The sequence below is a fragment of the Pinus tabuliformis genome, chromosome 6, assembly GCF_031772625.1.
Source record: "Pinus tabuliformis cultivar Carrire ecotype Pingquan chromosome 6, CPIR1, whole genome shotgun sequence".
Taxonomy (NCBI): Eukaryota; Viridiplantae; Streptophyta; class Pinopsida; order Pinales; family Pinaceae; genus Pinus; species Pinus tabuliformis.
The window spans coordinates 860,765,673-860,793,508 of NC_142292.1; the positions used below are offsets into that span (position 1 = coordinate 860,765,673).

The 27,836-nt window shown below is 41.5% G+C and overlaps 1 protein-coding gene across 1 annotated transcript in view; it reads right to left on the bottom strand.

The window, feature by feature from the left end:
* LOC149261609 (putative RNA-dependent RNA polymerase 3) overlaps window positions 1-27,836 on the bottom strand; it is a 142,415-nt gene that overhangs the window by 72,980 nt on the left and 41,599 nt on the right. Inside the window, exons 5-8 of the mRNA XM_089369936.1 lie at window positions 15,155-15,374; window positions 12,944-13,139; window positions 12,703-12,790; window positions 12,374-12,517 (exon numbers count right to left, since the gene is read on the bottom strand). Coding sequence (XP_089226062.1) covers window positions 12,374-12,517; window positions 12,703-12,790; window positions 12,944-13,139; window positions 15,155-15,374 — 648 coding nt within the window. The remainder of the gene's footprint in view (window positions 1-12,373; window positions 12,518-12,702; window positions 12,791-12,943; window positions 13,140-15,154; window positions 15,375-27,836) is intronic.

Consider the following 27,836-nt stretch of genomic DNA (forward strand, 5'->3'; position numbering starts at 1 on the left):
AATCAACAGGGAAATAATCTTAGGCATCGATTAAGGTTTAATCTTGGTCGTGTGAAAATTTATGAATCAAACAAGTCAGAAATCCTACTGCAGTAAACTGATTTGCATTACCTACTTATGTTCTTCATTTAACAAGTTATTTTCAAATTATTTTCAAAAATATTCGGAAAATATTAATGTAAATACATTGCAGCCTACAACGATATACAGATCAAGTACTGAAAAATAAATGAGACACCCATGCAAAGGACACACTTATTTTTGGACTAAACGTCCCCGGAAAAACCCAATGCGGGAAAACTAGTGCAGCAACTCTGAGGGTTTTCTATTATTAAGAAGAAGTTCTGAATGCAAATGTTGGTTACCCTCCCGGCAAACTAGTGACAGAGAAATACAATGGCGGAGAACCTGAGTGAGTTTTACCTCACTTCACCCAGTAGAATCCGTCAGCAAAGCTCACTGGCCCTGTCTACAACTTCGTTGCCCCTTCGCAGTAACTATGTGGGCCTACGTGGAGCTCTCTGAGGCTCTACGTCAGCTATGTGTCATCACTTCTGCCCACTGCGTCAGCTTTCCCGGCTGTTCTAGGTTTTTCCGACAGCTCCCCGGCTTTCTGCATGGAAGTCAGTTCTTCCTTTGTGCTAGCCCTCCTGGCTCTGCGTCAAGGCTACGTGGGCCCAGACTAGCCCAATCGCGGCTACTGCGCTACCTCCATAAGATTCTCTCTGCCTCTTTGTCTATATTCTTGAACTATCACTGCCCCTTAGCTACAAGATCTCCCCAATCGATTTCCCTCCCGAGAACTTCTCACCTCAAAAAATTGATTTCCTTAATCTCTCTTTGTGCCCTCTCCAACTGACCCTAAGCCTTCCTTTATACTTTTCCTGTTGAGAAATCAATGACCAAGATTAAGTATCTAATCAAAGACTAAGATTAAATTAGACTTGATCCTCATCTCTTAGAAGCTTCTCACCCATATTTTCATTAATACCCATTAATATTTTAATTTTCCTAAGTTTAGACTTAGGAACCCCATTAAAAATATTAATTATTTTAATAAAATACAATCCGGGTGGAATTTCACCAAATGATTTCTGGGTCTTGGAGATCTCATGTGTTCTAGCCCCTCCACAAAATTCAGATCTAGAGCACATTCGATGCTACCCAAAATCAACACTCCCTCTTAGCGAGGAATGTGATCTAGCGATACTTCCCAGCAAAAGTATCACACTAATCCACGACATCAGTCCTCTGAACTGTTGAAGCTCAACCTGCTGCCCCTCATCCACTGCACTGCTGCAACCTGCACTGTTGACCATGACAGTGCCACTGTCCCTGTTGCATCCGTACTGCAACTCCCTCTCAATATGTTGCATCATGTTGCCCATAGCACTACCACTGCTAACTGTTGCACTGCAACTCAGTCGTTGAGAAGTAAGCAACTAAAAGTCTCACCCAAAAGTTAACATGTTGGTCAGTTTGGATGCCCCATGATGCTGAAACTACCTCTGTTGCTAATTTGTGTTGACCTTCTGATGCTACTGTGTTGTTGTTGTATTTGCTTTGTGCCTCCCTCACTGTTGCAACACTCCACTACGCTGCTTCAGACTTTGGCACTCTAGCTCTGCCACTGTCGCTCCATCACCCCTCGCACCAACTGACCCCCATCATTCTGCTACTGTCATTAAGGGCTCCCGTAGTCGTATGTGATCCAAGAGTTTGGGCACCTCAAGGATCTTGCACCTCTACTGTAGTCCTCCCGACTGCAGCTCACTATCGCCCCACCTCTTCTCTAGAGGTGCATGAGCACTCATGGCGCAATCATCATCATCGCCCTCTTTGTCAACATCAGCTGGAGCAACCTTTGAGTCCGACTTCTCTTCTTTGCCCTTCTTCTGAGGGCACTACATGGCAAAATGTCCCATTTCTCCACATCTAAAGCATCTGACTTTGGATATGTCTTTCTTTTTCCTCTTCTATTGCCCTTGTTGTCTCGTTGATGCAAGAGTCGTATCCTCCTCTTTCTCCTTCTTGGCTCTGATCCCTTTGCCACTGCTTCCTGCCTCGGTCAACTGATCTCTTCCTGTCGAAGAGCTGCCGACATCTCCTCCCAACTAGGGAGAGAAGCCCTACCCAAGATGCTCTGGACAAAGGCTTCCCAGTCTCTAGTGACTGCATTCAGGGCAGTCCTGACCATGAATTCAGGATTTAGTGTAGACCCTACGGAAGTTAGCTGGTCTCGGATCCCTTGCAACATGAGAAGGAAGGGATTGATTTCTTCTCGCTTCTACATCTGAAACTGTCTCAGCTGACTCTCAAGCAAAATCTTCCATTGAATGGAAGTTCCCTCGTACAAAGTGGTCAAGGCCTCCCACATTTCCCTTGTTGTGTCCTTCTCAGCAATATGTGGGATCACATGATCGTTGACCTCGTCCAAGATCATGCACTTAGCTTTTGCCTGAGCCTCCTTGTACTTCCTGAGAGGATCAGCATCAACCGGAACAGCAACCGTCTTCAAGGCATAATCCTTGATGCGATTTTTGTCCAAAACTGCCAGGATCCTAGCCTTTCAGATGAGAAAGTTGGATGCTCCATCAAACCTGTCCTGATCCCTTAGTCCATTGACTGCCATCTCTGCTCAAATGAATGTCAAACTGGTTCTCTTCTCCCTCTTTCGTTGCTGCCCTAGCAAAACTCGGATCTGGATTTCTTTGGCGCTAGAAACCTCTAAGGAACAACCACCTTGAGTTTCGATTTCTTTCACGAAAATCCTTCTGCCAACCAATATCGAACCACCCCTTTGATCTCTCTTTGTTGCTGCTCAACACTAGATCTAGATTTCTTGGACAAAAATATTTTGGGGAACTGATTCCCTCTACTTTGGTTCTGCCCCATTAGGTATTGTTCTGCACCAACAAAATCAACGCCCCACCAGCAACTCCACATGAAACCTGCGTTGCACCTCTAAACCCGGCAACCGGAAAAAACGAGACTCAACCAGCCCTCTGCAGCAACAGCGTCACCGAATCAAGCTGACGCAAGCTCTGCGTGAGCCTCCCTTGGTGATTGCGTCACCCCTCCTTTGCTCTCTCAGCCAGAAACTACACTCTCTCAGGACAATTGTCTTCAACACACATTTTCCTTTGTCCTTTCGCCGATGGCTTCTGTCCTCCTTGATCTGCAATCACTCTGATACCATGTGAAAATTTCTGAATTGAACAAGTCAGAAATCCTACTGCAGTAAACTGATTGCATTACCTACTTGTGTTATTCATTTAACAAATCATTTTCAGAAAATATTAATATAAGTACACTACGGCCTAAACCAACATACTGTGAAAATTTCTAAATCTTTACAAATAGAAATCCTACTGCATTCACTAGTTTAGCATCTCCTACTTGTTATTTCATTCAACAAGTTATTTAATTTATAAACAGTGATGAAAAACACAACTGCAGACTACACTGACATACAGATCATAAACTGAAACAAGATATGAGACAAACACACAAGGGACACCGTTATTTTCGGAAAACACGTCCCCGGAAAAACCCAATGCGGGAAAATCGATGCAGCAAATAGAGTGTTTGTATTATTAAGCAAGCAGAATCTTAGTACAACAGGTTGCCTCTCACACCGGCTAACCTTTTAGAGAAATCTCGACAGCAAGAAATACATACAAGGGTTTACCTCGTTCTCCAAGTCACCACTGATCCACTTAGTGGCTTGACTCCGACAAACACTGCGAAATCCCAGCGCAATCACTGCTTGGGCCAACGTCTTGCCTCTAGGAAACTACGTCACCCCTTCTACTAGATCGATTTGTTGGAGGAAGATTGTTGTTCAGCTCTCCCAGCTCAGAAACTCGCTTCTCCAGCAAAATCTCGAACTTTTAACGAATATCTTGCACTGCCACTGCAAGAGACCCTCTTCGCCTGCGTGAGCCCCTTCTTGGGCCGCGTAGGCCTCTGCGTTGCCTCTCTGATGCTACTACTGCCTCTCTACACGGTACTCTTTGGCTCGGAACTCCTTTCTGATCCAAATCTTTGCTTTTGCCCCTCACTGCAACTCAAATCACTGGTTCGATCTCCTCAGCAAACCACGCCCCAGAAAAATTGAACTAATTTGATCAACTTGGTGTATCTCCAACTAACATTCAAGCCTCCTCTTATACTTTTCCTGTTGATGAATCAAAGGCCGAGATTAAGTCCCTAATCAATGGCTAAGATTAAAACATACTTGATCCTTGCCTCTTAGAAGCTTCTCACCCATATTTTTATTAATACCCATTAATATTTTTATTTTCCTAAGTTTAGAATTAGGAACCCCATTAAAAATAATAATTATTTTAATAGCTCACAATCTAGGTGGAATTTCTACAAACGATTTCTGGGTCTTGGAGATCTCATGTATTCTAGCCCCTCCACAAACTTTCAGAACTAGATCACATCCGATGCTACCCAAAATCAACACTCCCTCTTAGCGAGGAATGTGCTTTAGCAATACTTCCCAATAGAAGCATCACACTGATCCATGGCATCGGTCCTCTATGTTGTTGACGCTTGGCCTGGTACCCTTCATCCACTACACTGCTACAACTTGTACTGCTGCCCATGACACTGCCACTGCCACTACTGCATTTATACTACAGCTCCCTCTCAATATGCTGCATCATGTTGCCCATAGCAATGCCACTTGTTAAATTGGCAACTAGGGCCAAACTCCATGTGGGTCAGCTTATTTATGGCAGCTGATATTTTTATTGGATCCCTCTCGTTGAGAGGTGTAGGATTGATCCAAAGATCATCCGATTCCGATAAGTATTTATGGAGATATGAATTTATTTTGTTTATGTAATTATTATCAAGCCGACCAGCTCTTATGTAGGCTCTAGAAGCCCAACTGACGTGTCTATTCATCATCCTCATTTTAGTATAAATAGATGAGGATTTAATATCATTTGCACACATCTCTTGTGATCTCTCTCCACGTGTTTGGGTTTTGTGGACAGAGAGATCTAAAGGAGAATACGTTTCTCTAAAGGCTGATCTAGCCTTACCCTAGCTGCAGTCAAAGAAGGCATACCTCGCAGTCATATAATACCACACATATGGGAACGCAATCATACCATGCAGTTATAATACACATACGGGAATGAATGTCACGTAGTCATATAATATACACTGCTATAATATAAACGTTGGAGTATATAAGCTACAGTAATATATTTATGCACAACGCAGGTGGATACGCTGGGCATTATATATATATATATATATATATATATATACGCTGACGTTGGACATTCATAGAAATATATATGCTGGGAAGTCATACAATATACCCACGCAGTCAATGAAGAAGCTGCTATCATAACCGCAATCCAGTATGGAAGAGGAGCCGCATGCTTATAAAGAGGTAAACGCAGTCAATGGGTCAAGTCATTAGGACCTGTTCATGCATCTGAACCTCGCACTCCTCTCTGCCATTCCACGTTTGAGTATACGCTAAGCAACTCACTTATAACCTAAGTAGCCGCAGCTGCTGTGATATGGAGACAGCCATAGTCAAGCATGAAGAAGAGCCGCAGTGAGGAAGACACCTAGACGCAGAGAGCCAAGGTATATGAGGCCGAGGTAGCCGCAGTCATGACCTCGCATGTATGGGAGCAGATCCACACTGCAGGAAGAATGATGTTGATCTCATATGTCAAGGTGCAGGTTCCGTATGAAACATATATGATAAGGGTTTTGGTGAAGAGGAAACCCTTGCAGCTTGCACTACATAAACGTCACTTTGAACAGCGTGCTATCTCGACAGCCACTAACACTGTCTCAGCCAAATAGAGATCACGTTAAAATGATTATCTCAGTCTTGCATGTATAAATGACTATCTTGGCATAATAGACACAATCTGAAGATAAAAGAAGATTTCGTTGATTCTCAGCATACTTGTGATGGGAGTCTTACTCGCTGTCACAGTATTCAAATATAACATAATGCAGTCCTGATGTGTTATGAAGAGCAGTAACAAATATCATAGTCGAGGTCCTGATAAAACTAGACATGAATCATGATCTCGTATTCCTGTGATCTCAGGGTAATGATCTTCGTGCAACAAGGTGCAGAAGAGATGTGACATCAATGATCTCAGTGACAGGGATCACATTAATTATAGATCATCATCATATATATGTATAGGAGCATGATGTAATAAGACTGCATAATGATGTAAAGGGCAGCATGATCATGATGATGTAAAGGGCAGCATGAGCAAGGAGCAGCATGATGAGATCATGGGCAGCATGGGCAGCATGAAGCATGAGGATGGATAAGATCATGAACAGGATGTAGCATGATGGTGCTACACGGTAAGATGCAGCAGAGGAACGAAATGGATAGGTGAAGTCGTCACCTAGGAGATTCAGTTGAAGCAGAATGTCTTCAACTGATCTCATCATTATAGGAAATGATTTATGCTCAGATCCAGATAAGTCAAAGTGTTGACTTCTGTTGTAAATGTATTATCTCTCTCTCTCTCTCTCTCTCTCTCTCTCTCTCTCTCTGCTGAACTTTGAAGATAAAAGAAGATTTGATCAAAGGGTTTCCCCACACATTGTGGGGTTTGTCCCTGGCTTGCGCCACATCCTGTGTCCTCTTGTCTTGGCTTGTCTTCTGTGATTTATATTTATGTTCTATCTGCAGTTTACTTTATGCTGATGTGATTGCTAATATGGAAAAGAAATTAATAAATTGCTCTAGCATAGAACATACCTAAACTTAACACCACTGCTAACAGATGCACTGCAACTCAGTTGCTAAGAAGTACGCAACTAAAAAGCCACCCAACGCTGACATACTGATTAGTCTGGATACCCGTGACGCTGAAGCTACCTCTACTGCTAATCTGTGCCAACCCTATGATGCTACTGCGTTGTTGTTGTATCTGCTTTGTGCCTCCCGCACTGCTCAACACTATATTGTGTTGCTTCAAACTTTGGAAGTCTAGCTCTGCCACTATCACTACATCATTGTCCTCCTTGTCAGCTTTTGCTAAAGCAGCCTTTTAGTCAGACTTCTCTTCCTTGCCCTTCTTCCGAGGGCACTGAGTGGCGAAATGTTCCAGTTCCCCAAATCTGAAGCATCTGACCTTGGTTATGTCTTTCTTTTTCCTCTTTTGCTGCCCTGGTTGTCCTGCTGATGCTAAAGTTGCATCCTCCTCCTCCTCCTTCTTGACTCAGACTCCTTTACCTCTACTTCCTACCTTGGTTAACCACCTGATCTCTTCCTGTCGAAAAGCTGCCCACATCTCCTCCCAACAGGGGAGAGAATCCTTGCCCAAGATGCTCTGGACAAAGGTATCCCAGTCTTCAGTGACTACATTCAGGGTTCTCTTGACCATGAACTCAAGATCTGGTGTAGACCCCACGAAAATTAGCTAGTCTCGAATCCCTTGCAGCTTGAGAAGGGAGGGATCGATTTCTTCATCCTTTTGCATTTAATACTGTCTTAGCTAGTTCTCAAGCAACATCTTCCGTTGGACGGAAGTTCCCTCATACAAGGTGGTCAAGGCCTCCCACATCTCCCTTGTTGTTTCCTTTTCAGCAATATGTGGGACCACATGATCCTTGACCCCATCCAAGATCATGCACTTCGCCTTTGCTTGAGCCTCCTCGTATTTCTTGAGAGGATCAGCATTGACCGATACAGCCACCACTTTCAAGGCATAATCCTTGATGTGATTCTTGTCCAAGACTGTCAGGATCCTAGCCTTCCAGATGACAAAGTTGGATGCTCCATCCAATCTGTCTTGATCCCTTAGTCCATTAACTACCATCTCTGCTCAAATGAGTGTCGAACAAGTTCTCTTCTCCCTCTTTCACTCATGCCCAACAAAACTCGGATCTGGATTTCTTTGGCGCTAGAAACCCTCTAGGGAACAAATTCCTTCTAGACTCCCTTTGAGTCCTGATTTCCTTCACGGAAATCCTTCCGCCAAACAATGTCGAATCACTCCTCTCCAATCCTCCTTTGCTGCTGCTCAGCAACCCAGACCTAGATTTCTTTGGCAAGAAATCTGTTAAGGCAGTGACTCCCTCTACCTTGGTTCAGTCTCCTCAGACATTGTTCTGCACCAGCAGCAACAGTGTCCCACCAGCACCTCAGATCTGATCTACACTACTCCTTTTGCCCCAGCAACTAAAGAATCTGAACTCCTCGAGCTTTGCGCAATCACTACGTGAGCTAGATCAGCTCCTCCTAGCCATTGTTTCGCTCCTTCTTGGTCCAGAAAGATGGTGTGGCTCTACATGAGCCTGATCTGCCCCTCTGCTTCTACGCTGGCCTAGATAGCTGACGCAGCTACTGTGTGGGCTCCTCCCAGCTACTGCGTCACCCTCACCTGACTCGGAATGTTGACACGAGCACTTCATGACCCTCTGCGTCACCTCTTCTACACTACAAACCTCTCCCTCTACGTCTTTGGCTCTGGAACAGCGTTGTCACTCGTGACAGCTACCTCTCTGCAGCAGATTTGCTGGATCTCTCAGCTAATGGCTTCAGTATCCTATGATTTGTAATGCTCTGATACCATATGAAAGATTTTGAATCTTTACAAACAAAAATCCTACTGTAGTCACTGGTTTAGCATCTCCTACTTGTTATTTCATTCAACAAGTTATTTAATTTATAAACAGTGATAAAAAACACAACTGCAGATGATACTGACATACAGATCATAAACTGAAACAATATATGAAACAAACACACAAGCGACACCGTTATTTTGGACAATACATCCCCAGAAAAGCCCAATGCGAGAAAACTGGTGCAGTAGATAAAGGGTTTGTATTATTAAGCAAGGAGAATCTAAGTACAACAGGTTGCCTCTCACAACGGTTAACCTTTCAGAGAAATCTCGGCAGCAAGAAATACATACGAGGGTTTACCTCGTTCTCCAAGTCACAACTAATCCACTGAGTGGCCTGACTCCGACAAACACTGCGAAATCCCAGCGCAATCATTGCTTGGGCCAACGTCTTGCCTCTAGGAGACTGCGTCACCCCTTCTGCTAGATCGATTTGTTGGAGGAAGACTATTGTTCAGCCCTCCCAGCTCAGAACCTTGCTTCTCCAACAAAATCTCGAACTTCTGACAAATATCCTACACTACCACTGCAAGAGACCCTCTTGGCCTGCGTGAGCCCGTTCCTGCGCTGCGTAGGCCTCTACGCTGCCTCTCTGATGCTATTGCTACCTCTCTGCTCAGTACTCTTTGTCTCAGAACTCCTTTCCGAACGAAATCTTTGCTTTTGCCCCTCTCACTGCAACTCAGATCACTAGTTCGATTTTCTCAACAAACCATGCCCCAGAAAAATCGAACTCATTTGATCAACTTGGTGTATCTCCAATTGACCCTCAAGCCTCCTCTTATGCTTTTCCTGTTGATGAATCAACGGCCGAGATTAAGTCCCAAATCAACGGCTAAGACTAAAACAGACTTGATGCTCGCCTCTTAGAAGCTTCTCACCAATATTTTTATTAATACCCATTAATATTTTTATTTTCCTAAGTTTAGACTTAGGAACCCCATTAAAAATATTAATTATTTTAATAACTCAAAATCCATGTGGAATTTCTCCAAACGATTTTTGGGTCTTGGAGATCTCATGTATTCTAGCCCCTCCACAAAATTTAGGAGCTAGAGCGCATCTGATACTACCCAAAATCAACATATATAGATCAAGTACTGAAAAACAAATGAGACACCCATGCAAAGAACACACTTATTTTTGGACTAAACGACCCCAAGAAAACACAATGCGGAAAAACCGGTGCACCAGCTCTGAGGGTTTTCTATTATTAAGCAGAAGTTCTTAATACAAATGCTTGTTAACCTCCCAACAAACCAGTGACAGAGAAATACAACGGCGGAGAACCTGAGTGAGTTTTACCTCACTTCACCCAGTAGAATTCGGTAGCAAAATTAGTTGGCCCCAGCTACAACTTCGCTGCCCCTTCGCAATAACTGCTTGGGCTGTGTGGAGCCCTTTAAGGCTCTACGTCAGCACTTCTGCCCACTGCATCAACTTTCCCGGTTGTTCTGACAGTTTTCGACAGCTCCCTGGCTTTCTGCGTGGAAGGTAGTGCTTCCTCTGCGTTGGCCCAGACTAGCCCAGCGTCAGCGCTCCCGACTACTGCATTGCCTCCACAAGCTTCTCTTTGCCTCTTTGTTTGTATTCCCAAACTATCACTACCCCTCAGCTGCAAGATCTCCCCAATCGATTTCCCTCCTGAGAACATCTCACCTCAAAAAATTGATATCCTCAATCTCTCTCTTTGTCCTCTCCAACTGACCCCAAGCCTTCCTTTATACTTTTCCTCTTGCGAAATCAAAAACCGATATTAAGTCTCTAATCAACGGCTAAGATAAAATTAGACTTGATCCTCGTCTCTTAGAAGCTTCTCACCCATATTTTCATCAATACCCAAGGTTTTCACTAGTCTTCCCAAGTTGGATTTTTCTGGAGACATTTGTCCAAAAATAATTGTGTCAATTTTTTGTGTGTTCTAGAATATTTTTCAGTTTCCAGAGCTATTATGTTCTACAATTATATTTGTGAAGGTTGCAGTGTGACTTAATCGATATTTGTTGTAGCAAATAAATTGTTAAATAATTAACAATTAGAAGAATTAATTCCAGTTGCTGGAATAGAATTTCAAACTTGAAATTTTCACATAATAGACATTTTATCCATCACCTTGAGCCATCTAGGTGAACTACGGAAGCCTCCCTATGGTCAAACAACCACTAAAGATCAAACAAGGGTTGCTTAAATGACAGTGGCAACCCTCTCTCTTGTTCCGATAAGGTTTGGTCCCACCTAGCGAGGCTTTGCACTAGACCTTGTTGCAATAAGGCCAATAGGTTCTATTAATCCTTTCAAAAATGGCAATTGATACACTTTCAACATAAACCACATCTTGGGAGGGTTTTCATCCACTAAAGAAGTAAAAAAAATGTCTACTTCAGCTTATTCTGATGATATTGAGCCTTGACTACAATAAAGTATTGTACTCATTAATTTGTGTATCTCTATGTTTTCTATATAATATACGAAATTTAATTACACTTTAAAAAAAAAATCTTAACTAGTAATAATAGAGAGAATTGGCAGCTAGGGCCAAATTCCACCTTGGGATAGCTCATATGATGGAGATGATTATTGCATTGGATTCCTCTTTTCGAGAAGTCCAAATTTGATATAAAGATCATCTCATTCGGTCAAGCAAAAGTGGAATTTGGAGTTTATTCTTTCTCATGCACAAATTGTTAAGGTCGGCCTCAGCGTAATGTAGGCTCAATAAGCCCAATATGTGTCCTTTAACCCTCATCAAATTGTATAAATAGGAGTGACTTCTGTCCTCATTTGCACATCACTCACTCATCATTTCTTCTCTCCCCAAATCTAATTGGTTCGTACATCTTGAAGATCAACTCTCTCTCTTTCTCACGCGTGTGGATGGAAGGACGAATTTCTGGGTCAGATTGCAGGCCGAATTTCAGAGTTTCTGGACAGCGTTGACCAAAGCTTTATTGACCAAGTTTGACTGTGTTTTCAGGGGAGAATTTCGATCTCTTAAGGCCGCATTTATTGGCGCATAAATCGAGGTGCTTGGGACAATTTGACCAGCATTGACTTCAGGTTGACTTCTGTTTTGACCACATAAAATCACAGAAGATTTTCTCTCCTTTGACCAGGTTTGACCAAGCTGTTTTGGGTTGCATTTGACCTCCTCTTCAAGCCGAGTTTGACCAAGAAGGACCAAGCTGCATTGGTGAAGTGTTGTTGTTTTCACCAGCATTGACTTTTTGGTTAGAGCTGAAATTGACTGCAGTTGACTGCAGAAGTTGACAGGGCTGATTTGACTGTGTATTGTGCAACTGAATTTGATTTTTGTACTCTCTCTCTCTCTCTGCTGAAATATTGAATAATAATAAGAAGATTTGATCAAAGGGTTTTCCCCACATTGGGGGTTTTCCCTGGCATCCGCCAAATCTAGTGTCCTTTTGTCTTGTCTTGGCTTGCTTTTTGCATATGTTTTTATGTTCTATCTGCATTTACTGTCAATGTGATTAAGTTAATGTGATTTCTACTGGATATAATTGTAATTGTCATTGGGTTGATAAAGGAACATTGAAGTAAATTGTGTTCAGCATAGAACATACCATTGTTATCTAAAATTAACAGGTTAACCCTCTAATTTCATTTAAACAACTATTTCAATTTGAAAGTACATATTTCCAACATATATTAAAAACTTCGTGACAAAGAATTCATACTTTTAAATATAGAAATGATTCTATAAGTACCTCTGAAATCTGATTGCTTAAATGTTTTCCTTTACATAAATTTTTTGGGCATTGTGAAGCCAAATCTTCAGATATAAATCCAGTGCCATCAGTATGTATTAGAAGCTCTCCATTCAAGTCATAAACCTTCATTTTATTCTCATCCTGTTCAATTGCAGAAAATATTTACATTGATCCTGTTGACTAATTTTAGGAAGAGACATACACAAAAACCGACAGACAAACACACACAGAAGCATTGGTTCCAGTAGAAGTTTACATCAAATCAACCAGCCTAACAACTACAATCTGCAGGTAAAAGAAATTAGTTACATCAAGCTAGTGCATACCAAACATGGTATATCTGCCACACGGATAAAATTTACATCTGAGATATCACCTCCAAAGGGAATGGTTTTTGAAAGAATCAATGTAAACCTGCGAATTCAATGAACTTCAAAATTACAACCTGCAAACTACATCAACTTCAAGATTACATTACAAAACCAATTCTACCAGACTATAGGATTAGATATCAAGCACTCCATTCATAAAAGATGGATGATAAACTATCCAGATGTTCAAACTCACCGAGCTATGTACTTCTTCAAACTAGCAACAGTATGCAGATGCATAAACAGGCATCGTGCCTCGTGGATAGATTTGTTAAACAAAATGTATGTACTTTTTTCATCTACTTCCGCAAATGATTTGGTGCAAACAAAGTAACATTTGACTGATGATGACATGGGGTTTTTCCTTCTTTCCTTGCCACCATCCTTAAATACTGCCATCCACAAAAAGTAATTTAAATAACTTTACTGGAAAAACTCTATAATATAAGAGTAAATTCACATATAAAATGCAACTTGCAATCGCTTTCCTAACTGTTAGACTTGATTCCCTTTATGCCTTTTATTCTCAAAATAACAAGAAGCACTTTCCAAGCATCCAAGCATTTCTTCATGGCACTATTGATATGCTAAAAATTAGGTTATAGGCTTTAAATTAAACAAAATCAGAAGGGAACTATCATGAATCAATCAAGCAATACAATAGAGAAGTGGTGGTTGAGCGAGAGTCGGATAGATCTCTCAAGATGGAGCCTCAGCCAATATCTCAATTTCAGTCTAAGCTAGTTGGCAGTCAGGTTGACCAACAGGATAATGAGAAGTATAGCCCAGGGCAAGTGGAGGCAACCACTCAGTCAGACTATGAAGAGTTCGAGCCAAGTGGGCAAAGGACTTGGTAAGGGAGATCAGAAGAGAGTTGAATCTTCTAGTATCACTTCCAACCAAAGGAAGTAGTCGCAAAGGTACACGGGGTACATGGCACTAATGACTAAAGTGATAGACTTGTAGGAGCATGGTGGAAAAGAACAGGTCTTCAGATCAGATTTCGCAGAAGAAAGCAGGGAAGTCTTCGAATTCAGAGAGAGCAACTACAGCAGCGGAGAACATGGTAGTATTGGAGACAGATCCAGGTGGACGAGGTTCTTCCAAAGGCACCTTCCTCGCTAAGAGGGAGTGTTGAAAATGATAGCAAGAAATGATTCCTTGATTTGTGCCTTAATTGAAGGGACCTCAACGAGTTCTTCCTTAGCATGCCCAAGTTCCTATAAGTTCATAATCAATTCCTATAAGTTAGGAATCAATTCCTAAGAGTTCATTTCTATAAGTTAGGATGAATTCCTATGATTTGGGATGAGCCCCTAAAAATTAGGACAAGTTATGAAGCAATTAACAAATGTGCAAAAGTGGAAGGCCGTTTTCATTGTCTTCTAGTGCAAGTTAACTTGGAAAAGGACGAGTGACAAGTCTCTAATTCTAGATCAAGACTTAGGACAAGTTGCATGAGCCAACTCAGTGAACAACTCAATCACCAGTTTGATTCCTAAAATATTGACTTGCCAGATTTAGCCATTAGAATTGCTTATAAGGAAGAGCAAAGGCACGATTGTTATCATTCTTCTTGAGCACAAGTATTGAGTATGAGCTTGTAAGAGTGACAAAAACAAGAAGGAGCTTGTGGGCGAGATTTGATTGAGGAAAAATTGCCTTTGCAATGCGCTAGGAAAAAGGGGCTAATTCCTAAGAAATAAGAACAGCTCATGCACTAGGAAATAGGAGCTTATTTCCCAAGATTTGCACAAGGATTTCAGAGCTCATCTAGGCAAGGTAAGAAGGCATAAGTATCAGGGGTCTTGCAGATTGTTTCAAGATTAGTTCAAGGAGGAGGATCATTGTATTCTCTATTGAAACAAAGTTGTATTGTAAAATATCTATTGCTCGTTCCTCTTCAATAATATTCTCAAGCAAGCAAAGGGTTTTCCCAGTTGGGTTCCCTAGAAAAATTGTGTTGTTGAAATTGTGTGATTGTGTAATTATTTCCGTTCCTATTCCGCTGCAAAATAAGTAGAGAAATTCTGTCTATATGAAAAGAAACTAGTTTTCAGATTGTTCATATCAGCAGTTGCAGAATTTCGTGGATTTTCCACACTATGTATAAGAACAAAAAAACCATATAAAATGCAAAACCTTTTCAAAACTACTGAAAAATGATTATGGTCTCAAAAAATTATATTTTGTTTGTGTTCATGCAATGTTACCAGAACTAACTATTTATAGTTAGTTTGCAAATACAGCGACATGAACTCTTCCTAAATGAACATTAATCCTAGTAAAGAGGCGAAAGAAACAACTCAGAAGATTGTATATGATATTAATACAAGACACCGATCAAAAGCAATGTGAGAGGGGTCTATTAAAAAGTTTTAAAATATATATATAGTAAGCTGCCTACCGAAAAATTGGTATAGACGTAAACCTACAAAAATCCCTTCTTTTGCCAGCCTATGATATGTGTTTCTGTCATCTATGCTTGGTTTATATTTTTCACTTCCATTCTTTTCATTTTGATCTACTCCCTCTCGAAGCAACTCCTCAGCAAAATGGACTTGCAGGACATTTGAATCGCCTAAAACTCTTTGCAAATGATTTCCCGTATTTGCCAAAGAAGGGCCCTGAGTGACAAATGCAAAAACAAATATTAAATAGCAAGCTAATTTCAATTCAATTCTTTTTTAACATAAGTAAAATATATTGTTCTAAGAACTCTCGTTGTAATATCCAAATTTTGTAAAACAACATTACTTTGTATGAAAACTACTTTCTACAGAAGCATTTAAAATTAGTAAACCTATTATCCAATAAGTCTACAGAATGTGTGCATTTAGTCCAATCAACGACTTGATGGAACAACCCTGCATATAAGTACAGTTGATATAAAACAGGATTCATAAACTACCAATCTTATTGGTTTCTATATTATAAATGGGGCAGTTCATTATAGAGTAAAACTAATTAACAGATCGACCATACTTTATTAGAAGCAGGAACTTTAAAACATTTATTTTTTCAATATGAATTGGAAAATAGTGCTTGGAGATAGATCCCAACTAAACTGGGATTATGAAATCAATTTCAACTGCAACATGTCTACCTGATTAGATAATCAACCATGAGTATTATTGTTTTTTACAAGCATGAAAATGTTACAAAAAATTAGCAACATTAATGCCTATCAGAATAACCAATTTCATACCCTTCTGACAATATATATATAAATTCTTTAATAAGCCATGTTTTACAAAGCCGCAATATAATGCACACACCCCACAAACACAAGGATCCGCATTTGTGTGTGAATGTTTCACCATGAGGATGATATCAACTTTGCCGGGAGGGGTGTTGCAACCGCACAAGGAAAAAGCAAATCTCTTCGTAGCAAGGATCTTGCCAACGAGGAAGATTTTGGCAAAATAAAGATAAAAGGTGTATTCAGGTTTGTGAAAGTGAAATAACATCTCTTTGCCCTGTGAATGGAAATTGGAAACAGTTGTAAAACAGTTGTAAAGCTGAACATAGATCGTTTACTGGATATTCCCATTCGAGAAAACCTCAAATCTCCAAGATACTCTCATGGAGAAGCATGGCTTGGAGTATTGTTCCAAAGGAGAAGATAAAAATCCTACCTCTCACAAGGGTTCTATCTCTTTAGCAATTTCCCAAGATAATGTTCACTCAACATGTCCCCATGACACCTATGACCTCCCTAAGGCACCTATGATCTCCCCATGTTATCTCATAGCCCTCTCACAACACCTACAACCCCCCTCCCATGGGCCTATGGCCCTACATGCACCCCACAAAACCTGCACAATCCCCCCACGCCCTCTCTCTCGTAATCATGTGGCCCTGTGACTGTCTATGACATCCTCACCCAACATGCAACATGACCACAAACCCCCTCAAACTCCCATTCCACTTCCCTCAAGGACCTACCCTCTTTCCCTCTCCCTATCGACCCCTTTGTTTTCTCCCTTGCCCTTATTCCCTCTCTCCTCTCCACTATCACTTACACCTTCGGTGTCTATTCTCCCCCCTCCCTTCTCCCTCCAACATCATCCCCTCCACTCCCTTAACTCCTCACCCATTCCCCACAGATACCCAATACCCTGCAAGCCCTTTTATAACCCACTCCTATGGCTCCTTCAACTCCTGCAATTACCAACAAGCCATAGGGCTTGCTACCTCAAAATCTAGTAGGCCTTACGAAAGTCCTCACAAGGCAAAATCCAAATCAAGATGCAACAATCAAGGGGTTGCCACTGTCAACTTAGCAGTCCACCTCCTACTCTTTAGTGGAATTTCCCCACATGGAAGACTTCCCAGTTTCTCACCTAAAGGATGTTCTAAGCAATGTTCCAAGGGGACACGTCCCCCACGGTGGGGTGCACGCACGCCATGCTTTCATGCACCCGGGACCGGGAGACGTCTGGGGAAACATTTCCCCATGTCCCCCTTTTGGAGAGACGCAAGGGGAAATGTTTCTCCAATGTGGGGCACGCGTCTCCCCAAAAGGGGTGCTTCTAGGCGCACCCCTCAAAAGGGGGACACTCAGAAGCACCCCTTTTGAGGGGGGCTTCCAAAAGCATTCGTTGTGAATTTCAAGAAATTTTGTGTGAGGAAGCCTAATATTCAAGCTTATGGCTCTATTATTTGTTAGAATTGGCAACTAGGGCCAAACTCCGTGTGGGTCACCTTATTCATGGCTGATAATATTTTTCAAAGATTCCTCTCGTCGAGAGGTGTAGGATTGATCTAAAGATCATCCGATTCCGATAAGTATTTATGGAGATATGAATTTATTTTGACTATGGACAAATTGTCAAAGTCGGCCAGCAACTTATGTAGGCTCAAATGCCCAACAGACACATCTATTCATCTTCAACTTTTGGATATATATACAGGATGCCTCCTCCTCATTTGGACACTCACTTCTCATCATATCTCTCTCTCCTGCACAGAAAAGAGTCTCTTCTCTCTCCTGCGCAGAAAGACTCTCTCTCTCACACGTGTGGAAAAAGGACGCAAATTTCTAGCGCTGAAGCTGCAGGAAGGTACTTTGACCAGCGTTGACTAGCGTGGACTCCTCTTTGACTACGAGTTTGGTGTGGCTGATCCTCCTTGGAAGGCCGCAATTTTTGGCACAGGAATCAAGGTGATCTGACCTCCGATTTGAAAGATATTGATTGCCCCAGTTTAGGGTTGATCTAGGGTTTGTTGCTGCTGATATAAATCATATTTTTGCACTATTTCTCTCTGCTGAATTATTGAAAATAAAAGAAGATTTGATCAAAGGGTTTCCCCATATTAGGGTTTATCCCTGGCTAGCCGCCACATCTTGTGTCTCTTGTCTTGGCTTGTTTTCTGTTGATCGTTTAAATGTTCTATCTGTACTTTACTTTATGTACATGTGATTGCTAATCTGTGGATAATAATAAGAAAAACAAGTAAATTGCTTTAAACATAGAAAATACCATAATTTAACATGGTTTCAGAGCTGAGGTGAAGACAAAGCCCAAGTAAGAGCAAGAGCAATCACCGAAGAGAAGGTTGGCAAGGCTATCTTAAAGAAATCATGGGGTCCTCAACACACTTTCCTACTGAAGACAAACTCCAGGAGAAGTATGACTATCATGGATGGAAGATGTCTCTCGATCTAACATTAAAAGAGCAGGAAGTGTTGGACCATGTGAGAGGCAGGATTGTTGAGCCTCCATCAAATACATCCACTGTTGTTAGGAACAAATGGACCAAGGGAAAAGTCAAAGTAAGGAAGATCATCCGGGACTCTATCGACAAACGCTTGGTGGCCTATGTTTCTGAGCTAAACACCTCCAAGGAAATCTACGATAGACTGGTGAGTTTATTTAAAGTTAATGATGCAAATAAAGACTTGTTTCTTAGAAATAAGCTAAAGGAAATTAAGAAGGGCAAAGATGAGAGTATGCAAGCAAATTTCTTAAGAATCACCTAGATCAAGAACGATCTCCTATCTATTGGGGAAGTAATTCCTGACAGGGAAATGACACTCACTACTCTTGGAGGACTACCATCTGAATGGTATATATACAGGACTACTCTTCTCAACAATAACGTAATTCCTGGATTTGAGGAATTAATGGCCAGATGCATTCAAGAAGAAACAAGGATGGAAGAGCAAGAAATACCCATACTTAAAGGTCATCCCCTTGCCTTTTCTTCTCATACTAAAAGAAGAAATAATTTCGGGGCTAAATTCAAAGGAAAGGTTGGACCAAAGGGTGGAAGAAAAGGACGATGTTTCAATTGCAATAAAACAGGTCACTATGCAAGAGAGTGCCCTGATAAAAGGGACTCACACCGGGACGATGATCAAAATCCCTCTCAAAGCAATCAAAGGAATGGCAAGTCAAATGGCAGAGGTAAAAGAAGTGCCAAAAATCAAGGAAGAGGGACAACCATTCAAGAAGGCTAGAAATTCCATGTATGCATCTAACACTGTTAACAACAAGCAAGATGAATATTATCTACCAGCTGCTCTATCCACTACTGCTCCCACAGACTCGCTGGGAAATTGGCTTATTGATAATGTTGCCTCAAGGCACTTCACTGGTTACAAAGAAGCTCTCTATAATCTGGTAGAGAAAGAAGCCAACCTGGAAATTGCTCTTGGAGACAATTCAAAATATCCCGTGAAAGGCGTAGGAAATGTAACTCTTCAACTGAATCAAGGTAATACCATCCACTTACAAGATGTATTATATGTACTTGATCTCAAAAAGAACTTGGTGTCCATTTCGGCAATGGAAGACAAAGGCTACAAGGTGGCTTTCAGCGATGGCAAGGTATGTGTATGGAAAAAGAACTTTAAAGATGCTTTTATTCTTGGGTTTCGAGTTGATTCATTATATCAAGTCGGAGGAAGTCCGTTGGGTGTCATGACTTGTGACACATCTCTTCAGTCCGAACTATGGCATTGGAGGTTTGCTCACCTTCATTATAAAGCTCTACCTGATGTAAGAAAAATGGTAACTGGGATGCCCGAGTTCAGATTAGAGCAAGAAGGTGTATGTCCAAGATGTGCCGAAGGGAAGCTCAAAAGGGAACCATTCCCCTCAAGCCAAAGCAAGACCTTCGATATATTGCAGTTGGTTCACTCAGACATATCCGGTATGATGCCTGTGAACTCCTTGGGAGGATATTTATATTACCTCACTTTTACAGATGATTATTCTCGCAAGACTTGGATATATTTCTTGAAAAAGAAGGATGAAGTGTTCTCCTGGTTTCGACACTTCAAAGCCTTGATCGAGAATCAAACCGAAAAGAAGATCAAGATCCTAAGGACTGATAATGGGACTGAATATGAATCCAATGAGTTTCATGACTTTTGCAAAGAGGCTGGCATTAAGAGGGAGACCACTACACCATATACTCTTGAGCAGAATGGTGTGGCGGAAAGGAAGAACCGTACGATTATGGAAGTTGTCTGTACTATGCTCCATGATCAAAGACTTCCGAAGTTTCTATGGGCCGAAGCTGCAAACACCGTCGTATATGTACAAAACCGATGCCCTCATCAAGCATTGGGTTCCAAAACTCCTGAAGAAATGTTCACCGGTAAGAAACCTGACGTATCTCATTTTAGAATTTTTGGAAGCCCTGTATATTTTCATGTGCCAAAAGAGAAAAGGAATAAATTGGGTGCATCTGGAAAGAAAGGAATCTTTGTGGGTTATAGTGAAAATACTAAGGGCTATAGAATCTATGTAGCTCGTCAAAGGGAAGTCGAGATTAGTCATGATGTCACCTTTGAAGAAGATACGACCCTTAGCAAGGTGGGCAATCTTCCTACTTTGAGGAGCTCTCCAGAAGCTGACACCAGGGAACCAAAAGAAAAAGATGATGAGACAATGCCCGATGTGGAAGAACCCCTGGATCCTATTGATCCTCCTCCGCCTAAGCCTTCCTCTTCAAGGAAGAGGCCTTCATGGCTTAGGGGGACACTTGATGATGTTGAAGGACACACAGCACAACCTTCCGTGAAAGTAAGAAACCGAACAGGTATCAAGGATACCTGACCATCATGAGCACGATCATCCAAAATGAGCCTTCATCATTCACAAATGTCGTCAAGCATCAAGTATGGAAGGATGCTATGACCAAAGAATACGAGTCTATTATGAAGAACGATGTCTGGCATGTAGTCCCCAGAACCCAGGACAAGGCAGTCGTCACTTCAAAATGGCTTTACAAGATAAATCATGCAGTTGATGGAAGTGCGGAAAAGTACAAGGCTTGTTTTATCGCTCGCGGCTTCTCCCAGAAAAGAAGGTATAGACTATGACGAGATATTTGCACCTGTTGCCCGATATACCAGCATCCGCTCGATCATAGCCCTTGCTGCTTCGCAAGGATGGAACCTACATCAGATGGATGTCAAGACTATGTTCTTACATGGTTCGATCAAAGAGAGGTCTATGTGGAGCAACCCGAAGGATTTGAGATTCATGATCGAGAATCTCATGTGTGCAGGTTGAGGATCGATAGCTACTTGATGAAGCTGGGATTCACTAGGAGTGAAGCCAACCCTAACCTTTACTTTAAAGTTATAGATGACAAGCCTCTCATACTGGTGCTATATGTTGACGACCTCTTTCTAACAGGCGCAGACCCTCTCATTCACGAATGTAAGAGGGAGCTGGCTTCTGAGTTCGAAATGAAAGACCTAGGACTTATGCACTATTTCCTAGGATTGGAAGTCTGGCAAAAACCAGGAGAGATTTTCCTATCTCAAGGAAAATATGTGGTGAAAATATTGGAGAGATTCGGCATGGTGGACTGCAAGCTCGTAACCACCCCGATGGAGCTTGACTTCAAGAAGTTAAGCGATAGTGTTGTTGGACCTGTTTTACGAAATACCACCGAGTATCGCCAACTCGTCAGAGCATTAATGTTCCTAGTGAACTCCTGTCCAGATATATGCTTTGCAATCAACACGTTGAGTCAACACAAGCTTGAACCTCACCACATACATTGGATTGGTGCCAAGAATCTATTGAGATATCTTTGTGGCACAATTACTTATGGGTTAAGATACACAGCCAAAAATGTGAGACTACTTGGATATACTGATGTTGATTGGGCAAGCAATGTGGTGGACCGTAAGAGCACTTCCGGGTGTTGTTTCTCCTTGGGATCTGCTTCGATATCCTGGATGAGTAGGAAGTAGAAGTCTATGGCTTTGAGCACTGCCAAGGCAGAGTACATTGCTGCTAGCATGGCCTCCTGTGAGGCACTCTGGTTACGAAAGCTCTTCAGTGAGCTATTTGGATTTACATTGGATACCACCGTGATCCTGTGTGACAACCAGAGCGGGATTCGTTTATCAGAAAATCTTGTATTCCATTATTGCTCCAAGCATATCGATATCAGGTAACACTATATTCGTGATCTGGTGCAGCGGGGAGCTATAAGGCTCCAACATATCGGTACAGATGAACAGGTCGCCGACATTTTGACAAAGCCCCTAGGAAAGGTCAAATTCCTGACTTTCCGAGAACAACTTGGAGTCGTTCAGAGACCCTCTTTTGAGGGTCAAGTATGATGTACTGAGCTCTGGGAGCTCCAGGGGGTGTGGGGTACTTCTTGGAGCAACATATGACCACAGGGTAACTCACCATCCCTTGTTGGTGCACTTTGTACAGGGTAAAAGGTTCAACCTTCCCTTGACACCCCATGGCGACTATGGAACGGGATGATTAGTTCTCCTATGGGCTAGGATGATTCGTTCTCCTATAGGCCAAGATGATTAGTTCTCTATGGCATCCACTGGACAGGATGATTCGTTCTCCTGTGGACAGGATGATTAGTTCTCCTGTCGAGGCATCCTACCCATGCAGTCTGGGACTCATGGGAAGTACCTCTCATCTAATCAATGAGCAGGGAAATGAGGATAGGGACCATAGTAGTTCTATCGATGGACGCATCATTGTATCTACCGTACTCCCTATGCTAGGATGACCTCCATTGATCTGGGATCAATGATACTGGTCTGGGACCAGTGAGAGTGGTACACCCTCTGAAACTGACTTCGGGTCAGTAGAGGACTGGTCTGGGACCAGTGAAAGTGGTACACACTCCAGACTGACTTCGGGTCAGTGGAGGATGGTATGATACATCCTCGATCACTTCTTCTTCTTCATAGTTCAAGCAAAGCAGAGCAGGGGTCCAGCTGTACAAGGCAGTGCATTTGATGGATGAACAATAGCAACAGTCAGACGAAATGCAGATGGAGTTCTCCCTAGTTGAGAGGGAGTGTTAAAATTGGCAACTAGGGCCAAACTCCATGTGGGTCACCTTATTCCTTGTTGATAATATTTTTCCTAGATTCCTCTCGTTGCGAGGTGTAGGATTGATCTAAAGATCATCTGATTCCGATAAGTATTTATGCAGATATGAATTTATTTTGATTATGGACAAATTGTCAAAGTCGGCCAGCAACTTATGTAGGCTCAGATGCCCAACGGAGACATCTATTCATCTTCAACGTTTGGATATAAATACAGGATGCCTCCTCCTCATTTGGACACTCACTTCTCATCATATCTCTCTCTCTCCTGCGCAAAAAAGAGTCTCTTCTCTCTCCTGCGCAGAAAGACTCTCTCTCTCTCTCACACGTGTGGAAAAAGGACGCAGATTTCTAGGGCTGAAGCTGCAGGAAGGTACTTTGACCAGCGTTGACCAACGTGGACTCCTCTTTGACTGCGAGTTTGGTGTGGTTGATCCTCCTTGGAAGGCCGCAATTTTTGGCACAGGAATCAAGGTGATCTGACCTCTGGTTTGAAAGATATTGACTACCCTAGTTTAGGGCTGATCTAGGGTTTGTTGTTGCTAATATAAATCAGATTTTTGTATTATTTCTCTCTGCTGAATTATTGAAGATAAAAGAAGATTTGATCAAAGGGTTTCTCCATATTGGGGTTTGTCCCTTGCTAGCCGCCACATCTTTGGTCTCTTGTCTTGGCTTGTTTTCTGTTGATCATTTAAATGTTATATCTGCGCTTTAATTTATGTACATGTGATTGCTAATCTATGGATAATAATAAGAAAAACAAGTACACTGCTCTAAGCATAGATAATACAATAATTTAACATTATTGCTATGCAACTCATGGTAGCGTTAAATTCTTAAAGTAAAAGTGGCATTCTCCTTTATCTTTCATTTTCATCCTTTTACTTAAATTTTCAACATTACTATGAAATGACTCTGGATGTTTGAGAGTGGTTCCAACCTCATTGGATTTCATATGGACAAAGTATAATTTTAAATCTCACTCAAAATCCAGCAGACTTAATAGGATTTTTCGTCTCTCGACGCTATCGGTCGTTCAAGTGGGCTGGTGACTAGCTGGCTTACTCGATCCATTAAACCTTTCTCAATGTGGGGTTCTTAGTCAATCATCGGCCTCTCTTGTTTTACTCAAGATTTGGATAAGCATTTCTTAATTTTGAATATTTATGGTCCTGTGCACGACAAATTACCATTTTGGGACTCTCTTCAAGGTCATTTTTCTCTGTCTGCACACAATCTCATAATTGGTGGTGATCTCAATTTTTCTATTGATCACTCAGAAAGCTAGGGTGCAACTGCACTGTAATGACCCGCAACCGCACTGTAATGACCCGCCTATAAATAAAATACGAGTATTAGCATACATACGAGACCTCCATACGATAGCTACGTATGCATGGATCTGCATGTATCGCACTATATGTAAACTAGTTACTACCGGAGGAGATATAAATTAAGGTAATAAATTAAAACCTCACCAGAGTATCATATATATGATAAGTCCTTAAAACCAGCAGAAAATGTAGATTTTAAAGTACAGATTAAAATTTACAATTTAAAATTAATAAAATAATAATATAAATTAATTAAAATTATAAATTTAATTAATTTAATTAATTCATTAAAAAAATAAAATAAAAAAATAAACCTTGTTAAAACAAACTACATATCCAAATAAAAATCAACGAAATCAAATGAGATTTGATTTCATAAAAGTTACACGTAACCAAAATATTGACACGGAGATGAGAAGGCGACGGTGGATGAGGAAATAAAAGGAGAAGGGAAAAACCATTTTGGGGGAGAAAGGCAGCAAAGTTGAGAACAATTTTTGGATACTGTAGTATAGCTATGAAGGGAACTTGAGTCTTGATTATACTGAAATTTTTGGGCACGAGGGAATCAGATTGCTTCAATTGGAAAGCTTTCTGAGACTGAGTACCTAGGTTGTACTCAGTTCAGCAGGGAGGTTTTGGTCGTTTTAGTAACGCAGCCGGACAAGAATTGCAGTAGAGCAGACAGATTTTCAGCAAAGCAGACAGGTTGGTATTCATTAGATTAATTATTTAAATTCTGCATTTAAAATTTCATGTTATGCTATTTTGAAATTAGCTTGATATTAGGGTTCTTACATGCACAAGCTGACCCGAATTCACAGTGTTTTTCACAGTTTATTATGGATCATCATCATCTTCAAGACCTGGCTCCCCTCAAGATCAAACCTACTTGGAGAAACAAAAGACCTAGATCTGAAAGGATTGGGAAAAGATTGGACAAATTCCTATTGGCAGAGCAATTGTTGCAGGAACTCCCACTGTCGCATCATTGGATTGGAGAGGGTGGTGATTCTGACCACCCCCCTATCTACCTGGAAATTAAATTCCTGAGTCCCAAACCACCTAGTCCTTTCAAACTGAATGTTGGATGGCTTAAGGATCAAGACTATATTAATTTGGTTCGGAACACCTGGTGTAATTATGATCCTAATCAGGGTTTCACTATTGCGGGCCAATTTGCACATAATGTGAAACAAATCGAACAAGCATCCATCATTTGGTCGGTTAAAAAAGGATGGAGGAACAAAGGGAACTATTGTTGATTGAAGAAGAACTACATACTATTTCGAGCACCTACTTTGAAGGTTATGAATCTTCGGTCTCTAAGGAAAACTTTCTTCACCTTGAGAAACGAAAAACATCCATTCTGGCTTAACAGGAGGCTACTTGGAGACCGAAGAGCAGAGCCATTTCGCTGGAAGCGCGTGACGATAACACAAAGTTTTTCTACATCTACTATAGAGGTCGTAAGAACAACAACATCAGGATGGAAAACTACAAACCTCTTTTGCAACTCTTGCAAGTATGGGTAGGGATCATTTCAAACACCTCTTCAAGGAGCCTCCAGGAATCCCTATTGCTGAGGTGGTTGGCACTTCTCTACTTTTCCCCCATTTCACCCTCAATGATGACAATGAGAAGATGATGGCACCAATCACGAAGGATGAACTTCTATCGGTCCTCAAGAAGACTCAAAAAGACAAAAGCCCTGGACTGGATGGTTGGTCAGTGGAGTTTTTTCTTGGGCTTTTCGAAATACTTGGTGATGACCTCTTGAGAGTTATGGAGGACTCTCGAACACGGGGCAACATACATCAGGCTTTCAACTCCACATTTATAGCTCTAACACCTAAGAATGACGACTCTTCCACTTTCGAGGAGTTCCGACCTATTTCACTCTGTAACTGCATTTACAAGGTCATTTCTATGATTATCACCGTCAGATTAAAGCCTATTCTCTCCAGGAACATCTCTCCGAAACAATTTGCCTTTTTGGAAGGTAGGCAAATCCACGAAGTTATTGGGGTTGCTCAGGAAGGACTCCATAGCATCAAACTGAAGAAACTAAAAGGGGCTTTATTAAAGATTGATCTATTCAAGGCATTTGACTGTGTTAGCTGGACATACATCAAACTTCTTCTTACACAGTTGGGTTTCTCTTTGGACATCACTCGATGGATTATGAGTTGTATATTTATAGTTTCCTTTGTTGTACTAATCAATAGATCTAACTCCCCTTTCTTCAAAGCAGAAAGAGGTCTTTGACAAGGTTGCCCACTTTCTCCTTGACTTTTCCTTCTCGTGGCCAAAGGTTTGAGTAGATCACTTGCTGATTTGAAACACAGAGGGCTTCTTGTTAGCATTGAGGTGGCTAGAGGTTGCAGCATTACTCACATCTTTTTCGTGGACGATATCCTTATATTCTACAATGGGTCACAAAGGGAGGGATCTTCTATTCTGGAGACCCTCAAACTCTTTGGCGATGCCACAGGTATGATTATCAAACATCTTAAATCCACACTGATCACATACTTTTAAAGTCCTGATAATCTCAGCTTCTATCATAATAGTTTTCCTTTCACATTTTCTCCCACGGACTAGAGTCTCAAGTATCTGGGCTTCATATTGAAACCAAATGACTACCTCATTTCTAATTGGGAATGGCTACTTTCGAGAGTGGGAAAAAAAAAAACAACATTGGAGTTTTAGGTGGCTCTCTCATGTTGGTCGAATTTTCCTTGTAAAATCTGTCCTGGAAGCTATTATGGTTTACTGGCTTTCTCTCTCATGGGTTCCTTAGGGCACTCTTGGCTATCTTAAACAACTCTGCTACAACTTCCTATGGGTTGGTTGCTCTAGAGCACACGCTTTTCCTTGGGTTGCATGGGACAATATTGCCCTGCCAAAGGCCTGAGGAGGCTGGGGCATAAAAAACTTTACTCTTTTTACTTAAGCTCTGTCAGCTAAAGTGGGCTGGAGAACCATCACAAGCAACCAACTTTGGTCCATGGTTGTCTACAAGAAATACATTTACCCTTTATCCCTTGAAGACTAGATTCGATCACCTGACAAGCCCACCCTCAATTTTCGACTGTTTGGAAGGCGGTTATCAACTCTTTTACCCTTATATATGATGGACTAGCCTGGGAGGTCGGTAGGGGTAATTGCCTTCGTCTCGGACTGGACCCATGGATGGGCAGTGAAGACCACCACAAACTACCAGAGGCCCTCACTATTTACCTCAAGTGCCAAGGGTTGTATTTCCTTGGCTAGATCGGGGCCCCCAATCAGGACCCACTTCTACCACAGACTTGGCTTTCTGGAGCTCAGTTATAGTTAGTTGGGGATCATTTACAGATTTGGGAGAATTACATCATCTCTTTAACAAATGCTCACATTCGGCTAGA